Genomic DNA, 12353 nt, shown 5'->3' with positions numbered 1-12353 from the left:
GCAAGTTTTGTATCTGTGTGACCATGACATCCATGCTGCATCCTCCTGCTTGCCAGTGCGCTGCATTATTAACACTCTATATGTGCGGTTGCAGTTTGACGTGAATGAGAAAACCTACTTCAAGAACATCTTGAACAGTATCAAGTTCAACATCAAGCTGTCGGTCAAGAAGATCCATGAAGAAGTGGACAAAACGGCGTAAGTCAGTGGGCTCGGCCAGAGTTTTAAAAATGTTCCTCTATTGTGCGTAAAGCTGAACGTGCGTCATGTGCATCTCTATTTGGCTCGACTCGGTGCCTGCTAAATCAAAGTGACTGATATGGAATCGACAAACAGATGGAGAAAATCCATTTGATTTACTTATCTCCAACAGCCAGGCAGCAGAGTTGTGCTGTGGGATATGTGGTTGAGCTCTAAAAAATACAGTCCACTCCATCTTGAGTCTGCTGTGACAACGTATTACAGCCACATTAGTATTCAAAGATTCTCCAAGCAGCAGTTTCTTAAGCCCACACGTCGCAGGAGGAGTTGAAAACACACAAAGGAGCACCTTTCATTCTTCGGCTTGTCCTGTCACTGTGAAATAAATAAGTGTAACCTCCTCTTCCTCTTTGTTCTCGCCATCTTCCGCCTACACCGCTCAGTCACTCTTTCAGAGTTTGAATGTTGTTCTGTCTTCAGAGTCCGACAATTTTAGGGATTCGGTGCCAATCAATTTGTCAGGCTTCAAGGGGATTATCATAAAGGAACTGTCCGCGCTTTTATATCCGGAGAGAGTTCGGCCGTGGGACCGCACACACAGATTATTTCCCACAAGAGGCTTTAAAGGGAGGGTGCTAGTGTTCGGGATAGACGTGTGTGTAAGAGGATGTCATTTAAACCAAACGCTCCTGTTCCCTCCACAGGTGGCTTCTCCCTCCCCAGGCCCTCAATGCCTACTACCTGCCCAACAAGAACCAAATGGGTGAGGACACGACACTTCCTGATGTCTACTTTGAGAGTTTCTGACATAAGCAGGTCATTTACATGATACTCTCTCTGAGCTGCTGTGCTCAATTCTAAGTATTCCCTTAATACCCCCCTTGAGGAAAAACAAACGGCTCCCTGAGTTTTAACAAACGTGCCACGAGCCTCTCTCCGTGTCTCCCTGCCTGCTGGATTAAATCTCTCCATGTAAAAAAAATCAATGGCGAGCTGGTAAGATGATGCCAGAGGACGGGAGGAGTCACACAAACACTGGGCCCATGGGTCATTTTAATTTACCGCGCTTGTATCATTGCGCTCGCCTCTCCTCCGCCGACTCGCTTCTGTCGGACTGTCAAGTTGACATGACTTTTTTAATATATCTCCACAGCTTTAGTTCAAATCTTTCATTCCATCAGGAGATCTCCACAGCACAGACAGCGAACTGAGATGGAACAAACACTGTCACTTCTCAATTAATGTGTAGTCACTTCAAACCTGTGGCGTTGGCGTCAAACTCCAGGCACTGGGGCCTACTTTGGCTCGCCAAGTAGCTTTTGGTGGCCCAGGTTTAGGGGTACGGTTATACATTATTCAAGCGCCGCCCTTCCAGAGTCTGCCTTTGTCAGCAGAGAGCAAAAGCGAAAAGCAAAAGACAGTGGTAGAACATTAGGTTGCACTTTAGATTAGGGATCACACTGCGTATTACTTAGTAATAGTAATACACACTGTAGTACTTAGTCATCTTTGTGTTAGCAGCGTATTGGCCCGGTGATTAGCTTCTCTCCTGAAGGTATGTTGCACGGGAATGGTCACCAAAAGTTCACTTTAAAAGGCAACATAACTACTGGATAATTACCAGTTAATAAGCAAGCATTCTAGTCTCAATGTCCAGTAGAACTCAGGAAGATACTATGAAAGTTTCAGAGGCCCGGGTAAAACCAGGAGACGCACGTCAGACGCCAATATAACTGGTGCCACGGCTGGCGGTCAGGTAAATAAGCACCAGCAGTGCTTTGCCCAGAGCGGAGGAGATTCAATGGAAACAGGAAGTGTCCAGCTGAAATAAGACAAGCTTTTAATATTTTTAGCAAGATCATAAATGTCAATAATTGTGGAAACGTTTGATTGTAGAAGGAAAAAATGTAGTGAAAATAGATCCAAGTGTCCCAGGTTGCTTTTCCGGCCTGGTGTTCTGAGCCAATGCTGATCAGCTCTTTTTTGAAATATTCAAAAGAAAACGATAGATTATATAACCACGCTGAGTGAACTACTTTAAATTGTATGAAATATTTAACATGTAAAGGAGCAGTTTTATATCTGCTTAAAGGTTTGTCGATTGAGCAAAGTGGGCAGAAATTGCTCTCTAAATTGTTGATAGAAATGTGGAACATGAGTTTGCAAAAGCAGATGAGCAGCTTTAAGAAAGTAGCTGAACTTTAGTCTCCCTCCCTCCATCCTCCACCCCGTGCTGGAGGTGTACAACTATTTGTCCTTGATGGCTTGTCTTCTTCTCTCCACAGTTTTTCCAGCCGGCATCCTTCAGCCCACTTTATACAACCCTGAATTCCCACAGTAAGTACGGCCACTCCTGTCACCTTCATAGCTTCCTGCGTGAGCACGACAGCATCCTGCAGCAGCAGCAACAACAACAACTCAGGTCATTACAGGCTACATTAGTGCGGGAGCCCTCTGCTTCCTCTCAGTCCCAGCACACCTGATTAAACCAATTTAACTACCCACCAAGAGCTCAATTACTGAACAAGGTCCTGCTAATGGAACAGGTGTCACCGAGAGGTCGCCACTGCAAGTCCAGTAATTTAACGCCGTATGAAAGTGGACAGCTCCCCGCGCCCCTCTGTCTAATCAATTCCACTCTCCTTTTCCTTTTTATGGTTTTGGAACTCTACAACCTTAAGAGTTGCTGGCAGTTCAGTCAGCACAGATCACATCGGTTCCACGAAAATAAAAGACATTCGGTTTAAACAACAGTCGGATTGATATCGACAGCGAGTCAAAACAAGTCCACTCCGTTCAATGCCAGTGATGCCACAGACTGCTGTTCAAGTCTATTCAAGAGCTTGAGTACTGGGGATGTACAGCAATAAATAAATTCAATTCAAAATGTAAGAAAGAGATTGTAAAGATTTCACTGAAATGGTGCAAATCTGAAGAATTTAAAGCAGACAGTGCCGTCTTCAACTACATGACTATTGACAATGGCACAGGTGGAGCTGATGATGCAACCCTGAAACAAACATTCTGAACGTTCACCCATACATTTCTGCTGCACTTCTATGCAGAGGTTGCTTTATTGATTTCATTCTATTCTATCTTTAAAGGGGACCTTGTATACAGTATTTCATCTACAGAAAGTAATCAAATCTCACACACAAATTGAGCAATTTCATATCAAATCAAAATTTTAATATTTGTAATTTCAAAATTCTCTCCCTTAAACCGCTCTGTTTACATTGAATGACCAACCATCAGGACAAATAACCAGTATGTATAACCAGTATGGTTATGATTGAGCCGTGCTGGTTTCTCTCTTCTGGTTTCAAGTGATCACAAACGTCTTATATAAGCAGCGTAAACCTACCTGTGTGTGAATAAAAACAACAAACAAGTCCCAGCATAGCATTAAAATACATTGCAAGTAGAATACATTGTGAAAGTCATGAAAGGGAGGGCAGCCGTAAACAGTTGTTCAGCAGCTCTATAGAAAACAAACATTGTTTATGATGATGCCACTGACCATAATTTACAGCTAAATTCATAGCTAGGAAAGAACGCATTAGCGCAACAATTTCCTGCGCATCTTAAATCTTTGTTTTGCAGATGCTTTGTTATTTTCTTCAAGCACAAGTCTTTCATTTAGTTGTAGTTCGGTGCCTTTTGAATGGAAATACTGCTCTCATTTGAACTGTATCATTTGCTTGCAGTAGCAGGCCACTTCCTGGCACAACAGGCCTCTTTCAAAGTCTAAGAAAAAAATAATATTAAACCAGATAAATGCTGACCCTGATCCTTGTTAAGGAATGAGTAGTTAGGTAGCTTTAACTGGATTTTTTTGTTTCCTTATCCTTTTAGGTCCCTCAATTACGGTGGAATTGGGGCGATCATTGGACATGAACTGACTCATGGATATGATGACTGGGGTGAGTTGATGTCCCTGCACCCCAAACCTTGCAGCAGAATCAGAATCAGAATCAGAATCAGAATCAGAATCAAATTTATTGCCATGGTCAGTGGGGAGCCCACTAACTAGGAAAGTGTTTTGGAATAACATGCAGTCAAAAAGTAAATAAATAATAAAATAAAGTAAAATAAATAAAATAAAATAACAACAAGGCTGTTCACGAATTCAACCGTCTGACGGCCGAGGGGAAGAAGCTGTTCCTGTGACGGGAGGTTCTGGTCTGGATGGACCGTAGCCTCCTGCCAGAGGGAAGAGGAACAAACAGTCCATGTCCAGGGTGAGAAGGGTCCGCTCTGATCCGACCTGCACGTCTCTGGGTCCTGGAGACATACAGGTCCTGAAGAGGTGGCAGGCTGCAACCGATCACCTTCTCAGCAGAACGTACGATGCGCTGCAGTCTGCTCTTGTCCCTGGAGGTGGCGCTGTTGTACCAGACAGTGATAGAGGAGGGGAGGATGGACTGGATGATGGCCGTGTAGAACTCCACCAGCAACTTCGTCGGCAGTCGTAGTTTTCGTAGCTGCCTCAAGAAGAACATTCTCTGCTGGGCCTTCCTGATGAAGGACCTGATGGTCGGCTCCCATTTGAGGTCCTCAATGATGGTGGTTCCTAGGAAGCAGAAGGAGTCTACAATAGGAATAGGTAGAAGATGAGAGCAGAAGAGCAGCGTCATGATAACTGGAAAGGCCAGCTGACGCAAGTCGCAACCTTTAGCTTTCCTTGTTAAAAGTGTTGCCCATGTGGCCACAGACACCATCAGTTTTTAGAAACTGGAAGCATGTTGATATTGATGGCGTTGTTTTCCCAGATAGCGTATAATTTGTATTCTGTATTTGGACACCAACAGCATGGGGAGCTCTTTGGACCTTGGAAAATTAACAGTTGGCAGTTGTGTTGTGTCCATGCTAACACTGCCCCCTGCCCTTTTGCCCTTCATCTTAGTGATGCAATGGTTCATGTCCCTAGGGGGCCAGTATGATCGGCACGGCAACCTGAAGCAATGGTGGACTGAGGAGAGCTACCGAAAGTTCCAGAAGAAAGCCGAGTGTATCGTCAAACTCTACGACAATTTCACAGTTTACAACCAGAAGGTGAGTTCTGGCAGAGGACATACAGACATGAGATGAAATGCGAAGAGCTCAAAAGTAGTAACATTAGTGAAGTGATGAAGATGACTGACTTTCAAAAATGGAACAAATTATAGGTTTGTCAAGTCAAAATGTTTGCGAACTCAGAGAGCAACTTCCGCTGAAGTTCTTTTCAACAAGCCGACTGAACACGTAAAAGATAAAGAAAACTGCATGCATTAGTGGCTTTGTTTGCTTCAAACGGTTCTGGGGTTAAAAGGGATCAGATGACTGAGTGAGCTACATTTTGGTTGTCAGCAGAATTTATATGATACTGTAAATATGGTGAGTCATCAGCAAAATAGAGCACGCAGAACTGGGTCCAACTTGAGGCTGCTTCCTTTTGTGTGCAGGTGAATGGCCGTCTGACACTGGGAGAGAACATCGCAGATATGGGAGGACTCAAGTTGTCGTACTTTGTGAGTAACTGTATACGCCATTGTTGTCGAAATATGTGATTGATTGTTGTATTTAAGGAAATGGGAACTATCTATAAGCGAGCACAAGGAAGACAAGATGATATTTTTGTACTTTTTTTCAGTCACGGAGAGCTAACCAAATAAGCAATAGTGGTTCACAGGCTTCAAGGTTTAAGGACTTGCTCTCAAGCTCCGTGCTGCATAGGTTATCGGCCACAGTAACCAAATCTTTGTAAAACTGGATCCCAGAATGGATGGATGTGAAACAGCTGAGTTTGCCTTTTTGTGAAAACGGCGATGTCACAGCCCCACCTCTGTGACCTCAGCTGTCACCTCACATGTTCATCGCGTAAACCTACAGCATGATTCTGCTTGACACCAGAATGATTGAAGCGCTCCCTGTGATTCATGGAAAACCAATGTAAAAAGGCTTGTCCTTTTTGCAGTGGTGCCCCAAGTCTCAGAGGGAGCTGTGTGCTTCATTTGTCATTCGTACGTTACATGTTGCCGTTTGTTTTAATCTCACATCATTGCGCTTGTTTCAAATAAGCATCAACCAACGTGTCGTTTTTAAAAACTGGGCAAAACTTTTGAAATGATGCACGTAACTGGTCGATACTTGAACAGCTCACCTGCAAACTTTTGAACCTTCTGAAATCTGACTCAACAATGCATGGATGCCTGTTTCATTCCCTGTTACACATGCACTCTGATCTGTGCCCCAAAAGTCCATCTTTCCATAATATGTGGACCTTTAACTCACAGCTACTGTAGCTATCATTTTAAAATCTCCATCCCTTTGTACACCAGAACAAAGTTGATGAGAAAGGAACAGTCATCCGTTCTGCATCATAAAAGCTCATTTGCGCTGTAGAAATATGCCTTCCTTCATTACACTGAAGACCTTGAGCTTGAAGGTCAAATGTAATGTTCTAAAACCATGATTTTTTCTGTCTGACTATAAAAGGAGCAGTTGAACTGAGACAGACCCTTGTGGCACTCCACGTCTGATGACAGTCGATGGAAAACTGCATATTTGATCTTGCTAGCAGCGGGGGGATCTGCTTTATAATCTTCTTTCTTTACTGATGTTCACCTCCTGGTCATAATGCAGTTTTTAAATTGTATAGTAAAAGTTCCCCACCCGGCAGCCTATGTTGTCTGAGGCACAGTTTTAGGTGCGACAAGTGACACACAATTTTATAAACCATCTTCCTGCAGCAATATCTTTTGTACTCACCGTGGTTTTCCCATCAGAAATGTATTTAATGGTGTTGTACTGATTTATGTTCAACAATGCCCTGAGGAATGCTAACATTCATCCTTGCAGGCGTATCAGAAGTGGGTGAGAGAGCACGGCCCAGAGAGACCACTGCCTGGACTCAGATACACGCACGAGCAGCTGCTCTTCATTGCATTCGCACAGGTATGTGAAGTCCTCTCTTTATGCAGCGTCCTTCACTTGGGACTTTTACAATCGGTGCGACTCTAATACATGAAACCAGTGCTTCTGTACTGCCATTAAACTATCATAGTATTTGACAATGACCTTCATAATTACATTTTTGGCACATTCAGTTGACCTTGCTGTTCAGTGGCATTTTGACATGTGACCATTTTTTTGTCTGAACCAGGGAGGAAAAATTCAAGTAATGAGCCAGCTTTAGACACCGCAGTAACACCTCCGAGTACTTTTAGTGGTAAGCTAATACGATGCAGTTTATGTCTCTTGCAGATTTATATCTCTTACAGAGGTTAATCTGACTCACTTGGGACACTCTTCCTCATCTCTGAATCACCATTGATCATGATGATGATGATGATGGCTGAGGCTAAGGCAGAACAGTGAAAACGGCTCATGCAGCCTTCACAACTATTCACAGTGTATTAACTCCTGCGCTTCTGCCGCATCTGCAGCCTTTTTTTATTTTGTTTATTTGGTTTCATAGATACACAGCCACAAATTGAAGTTACAATCTGCTGGTGTAAAGGAGGAATGACATCAGGCTTCATATTTGCAGCTTAGCCTGTTTCATTGCCCATCGCAAAAGTCACACAAAGTGCTGAAGAAGAACAAGCCTATGACTACATGTGTTCACCTTTTGCTAAACTTTCATTTGCACCTGAGAAGTGAGGTAGAGGAAGATGCAGATGATGGGTGTTGAATTCAACAGGAGGAACTGAGCAACAAAGGCCATAGATAACACGGAGGAGATTTTCTCTACAAGATGTTGGAGGTGTGGCTGAAACTTCATTTGGTAACTTAAAACCAGAGTATTGCGCTACATTAAATTCAAGCCATTTGAGAGCCAAGAGCTAAGAACAAACTCATTTGTCAAGGTGCCACATAGAGGTATATTTTTCCCTTCAATTGCCTCATTTCTATTTTCCCTAGCGTTTACCACTTCATATATTTGTTTCCATCCTGCTCTAATTTAGATTGTCTCTCACACATCTGTGGGGAGGGATAAGAAAAAAGTTAAAAGCTCAGTTAGAGTTGAGAGGAGTGAAAACATCTTGAATGTTCCAGCAGGGATATTTATCCAACTCCAGTCCGACTGGAGTGTTCTTACAAATGTTTTTACAAATTAAGCTGAAAATTTTTTTGCCCAGTGATATGTGGCTGTCTTTCAGAACTGGTGTATGAAGAGGAGATCCCAGTCCATCTATCTGCAGCTGCTCACTGACAAACACGCGCCGGAGCACTACAGGTGAGGAGAGACTAACCGCCCACAGCAACTGCTGCCGCTCCTTACTCACCAGCAGAGTGATCTCATCACAGCGAGCTCTTCGTCTGGCTAATGATTTTATAGTAGAGTGGACAGTTGCTCCAGCCACGTTGTCTCACCAACCCCCTCTGTCCTCCATGTGACCGTGAAGAAACACTGACTCAGCAGTATACCAAGTGCTGCCACAGACCCCCATAAATACACCAACCTATCACACCAATACGACTCGTGGTCTTCAAGGTGCTTGATCAACCACTGTGATGATCGGCTGAATGGACTGCAAAGCATCATGGGAACTGGTTGGGTCAATCTCACAAAGTTTATTGCTGAGAGTGATGGTGTACCATAATACTCGCAAGTAGCGTGTCATAGTAGTTTTTCTCATCCGTATGCACATTGCAGCATGTAGCATTTTCTGTGCTACAGATGAAACTACTTGTGATGGTCTACACACACACATGACATTAGTCCATACGGAGAACTAGATAATCTGAAGAGGTCAAAACAGACTCACAGAAAATGAGGCCAGAATACTAAAGCATTTAGGGAAAATGCGAAATAAGAGTCTGTGTTTTACGATGAAGAAAGAGAGTCAACTTGCCAGTGTGGGAACAAAGTCGATCTGGCACATGAGGAAGGAGCTCATATAAGCAGGTGGATGAGCGCTGCTTACTTAATAAGTTCCAGCTGTCTGACGAATTTTGAACAGAGAGAGAGGGAGGGGACGGAAGGGGCAGCATAAAATTTTACAAAAATAAAAATCGCATCTAAGAGAGACAAAGAGGGGTTTGTCCTATCTCTCTCTCTTTCACTTTCTCTCTGTCATCTGCCTGTAACAGCACCAGACAGATCACTGTGGAGTAAATCGGCGATGGTTTCACCAACATGTATTTTTGGTTTCAACTGGCTCAATGACTTCAACACAGTGTTTAAATACTCATGAGACAGTGTTCTCATTTTCAGAGCCCACTAGATGGCACTGTCTACTCTAAAAGCTTTGGATTTGAACAACAGGTTCTGTGAAACCTTGCACCATTTAGTGTTATTTCTTATTTCTAACTTAAATCGTGTTGATCTCTGATCTGATCCAAGTCGGAAACTCTCCTCCAGGCAGACGCACTCAGAGTCTCAGTAGTTATTGGTGTCATTATTGAGAGTTCCATGTGTTGAAAGTGTGTTTAAGGCTACGGTCATGAACGCTTTGGAATCCGACTGGAACCAATAATGAATTCCAACATATAGTCTGAGTTATATCACACTTGCACTACCGCTTTCATGTTGGCACACAAATAGCTGCTGAGCAAGAGCAAGTTTGTTATTATATTGCAATGTAAAGGCCATGCCACAACAGAAGATACAGATCATGTTAATCCGGAGCTGGTCAAGATTCTTCGGAAATCCTCGGCTAGGGGTTACAGTCGTACGAAGATTCAAGATGTCATGTGTCATTGTTTCAAATGAATTAAGTCCATTACACTGGATTTCATTGAAAGAACAGTGCTGCGAACACAGTGGCAGCCACTGAAACATTTGGACGTCTCTGTCTGTCTAATTTGCCCTGTCCTTGTTTGCAGAGTCATCGGCAGCGTGTCCCAGTTTGATGAGTTTTCGCGAGTATTCCACTGTCCCAAAGGTTCCCCCATGAACCCGGTGGACAAGTGCTCTGTGTGGTGACATCCATGCCGAGCTCGAACTTCGTCCTCTGAGGCAGGACGCCCAAATCCGTTGAGAGCCTTTACCCACCTCGCTGGATTAACATCTCCGTCCATCCCAGACTAATAGCATGGGTCACATGACCATCTGCCATGTACATATATCATTTGATTCTCTATATTTTTCTATTTTATATTATTTCTAAATCATCTATTTTTGTATTTAGACAAAGGTCATAGAGCCTAAACGATGCATTGCATCCATGCAATATTTCTTTTCTTGATATATTTCATTTATTTCAGACCACATTGTTAAGAATTAGCTGCAGTCGTGAGTCCAGCCCCCGGTGGTGACTGAAATGAATCTGACTGACTGACAGTTGGCGTCTCCCTGCTGCCAGAGCTGCGTGGCTGCGTGTTTGTGTCCCGATGCTGCCCTCTAGAGGCGGCAGAGCGAGAGGCGCGCACACTCTCCAACCATCATGACTGTTTGCCTGCTCTGGTGATCTCTCGTTACTGTGAGTGTTTGTAGAGTTTTTTGAAAAGATTCGTCGTGTTGTTTCTTTTTATGGTCAAGGGTGATGTTTTCGAGAGGTTATTCATTTGACAACCTGATGGAAAAGCCTTGTTTCCTCCCCTCTTCTTCGACTCGGACGTGAATTCCAAGGTTCAGAATAGTCTGAGACTATGACAGAGAGGGGCTTTTGTGCATTTGTACACTGTCATTAAAATGCTTTTGTATCAAACATCTTTGTACAGTGAAGACGTAAATCAGGTTTTCTTTTTGAGGAGCGTGCATGTATTTTTCCACATGGCAGCTCTTAACACGGTGGGAGTCGCAGCTGCTGCTTAGCTACGTGGCTGCTATCGTTTCCTCTCAGTGTTATAGATGTTCAAATAAACACAACAGATCACTGTGTCATTCTGCTGCACTTGTGCGTTTGTCTCCGGCCCTGGACTCACCAAGTTGGTTCAGCGGCAGCATTGCCATCGAGCGGCGAACATTCCCCGGCCTCTGCCAGTCAGCGACATGTTTGCTCGAAACGCGCAAGATACACACGCGGCCGTGGAAAACCTTCCAACACGCTGCACTCGACATCATCGCTCGAAATGAAAGCTGTTGTCTTTATCAATCTGTATTGACTCAATCGCTCTGTTCACACAGGATAAAGAGTTCCTCTCAGGATTATGAGATTATCAGGAAGTTGCGATGTATGGAATGGCAGGAGAGCTATGATGAAATAATGAAGAAGGCATTATTTGGGAATGGGAATAGAGGCAAAAACAGGAAACATATATTTCGAAATACGTTCACATTGGCATAAATATACAAATTTATTAGCCTATTAAAACATATATATAGATATATGGCCCATATTTATTTTATTTATTTCCCCTTTGATTTGCATTTATATTTCCACATTTATTTCCTCATTTTGTAACATGGAGCCCCTGACCTGAGATGCCAAAAAAAAATAAAAAAATTGTGCTCCCTAATTCGAGAGAATGAAATACTAATTCGTGGGCACCAAATTCTAATTCAAGAGAACAAAATACTAATTTCAGAAGAAAAAGTACAAATTAGTGGGCATGAAATACAAATTCGAGGGAACGGAATAATAATTTGAGGTAACTAAATACCAATTTATGGGAAGAAAATATTAAATTGTGGCCAGGAAACAGAGGCATATCGAGCGCAACTTTGTTAAGGTAGAGACGACTGAGAGCCACAATTGTATTGTGACATGAGTTGAGGGATTAGACTTGCTGGGAATATGTGAGGAGGACAACAGAGTTGGGAATAGACTTGTGGGAAATGCTATATTTATGTCCTCACTGGCAAATAAATGCGTATACTCATGTCAGTTTTAACTAATTTTGAAATATATTTTTGCTTCCTGTTAATGTCTCTATTCCCCATTATATTATTTACAATTTCCTGCCATTCCGTAGTGTTGAAACTCATCTGGCAGCAGAATAAATGTGCTCAGTCTTTACACAAAAGTCTACTTAACAAAGGAATAACTGAAACCAATGTGGCTTTACTACTCAGACAGCATAGTGAAGTAGAAAGAAGTACAATTGTAATTTAGGCTTAATGGTTCACTATAAAGAAAATAACTAACCACCCTTGGCGTCTGACTGATCCAATGAGAGCAGTTGCCCAGCGGTTTTCCAGCCTGCTCTGCGCCACAGCTGATGTTGTTGGTGAGTGGAGAGGTTGACCTCCGACTCCCCTCCTGAGTCGCACACATCTCTCC

The 12353-nt window shown here is 43.1% G+C and overlaps 1 protein-coding gene across 1 annotated transcript in view; it reads left to right on the top strand.

Moving 5' to 3' along the window:
• The window catches only part of LOC128763716 (endothelin-converting enzyme-like 1), a 39296-nt gene extending 28307 nt beyond the window's left edge, over positions 1-10989 (top strand). Inside the window, exons 11-19 of the mRNA XM_053872826.1 lie at positions 95-198; positions 906-964; positions 2487-2538; positions 4057-4124; positions 5132-5256; positions 5646-5711; positions 7042-7137; positions 8346-8422; positions 10015-10989. Coding sequence (XP_053728801.1) covers positions 95-198; positions 906-964; positions 2487-2538; positions 4057-4124; positions 5132-5256; positions 5646-5711; positions 7042-7137; positions 8346-8422; positions 10015-10114 — 747 coding nt within the window. The 3' untranslated portion in view covers positions 10115-10989. The remainder of the gene's footprint in view (positions 1-94; positions 199-905; positions 965-2486; positions 2539-4056; positions 4125-5131; positions 5257-5645; positions 5712-7041; positions 7138-8345; positions 8423-10014) is intronic.
• The last annotated feature ends 1364 nt before the right edge of the window (positions 10990-12353 follow it).

This window comes from Synchiropus splendidus, chromosome 8 (genome assembly GCF_027744825.2).
Source record: "Synchiropus splendidus isolate RoL2022-P1 chromosome 8, RoL_Sspl_1.0, whole genome shotgun sequence".
In the NCBI taxonomy this organism is placed as follows: domain Eukaryota; kingdom Metazoa; phylum Chordata; class Actinopteri; order Syngnathiformes; family Callionymidae; genus Synchiropus; species Synchiropus splendidus.
This window is presented reverse-complemented; position numbering and strand designations above follow the sequence as displayed.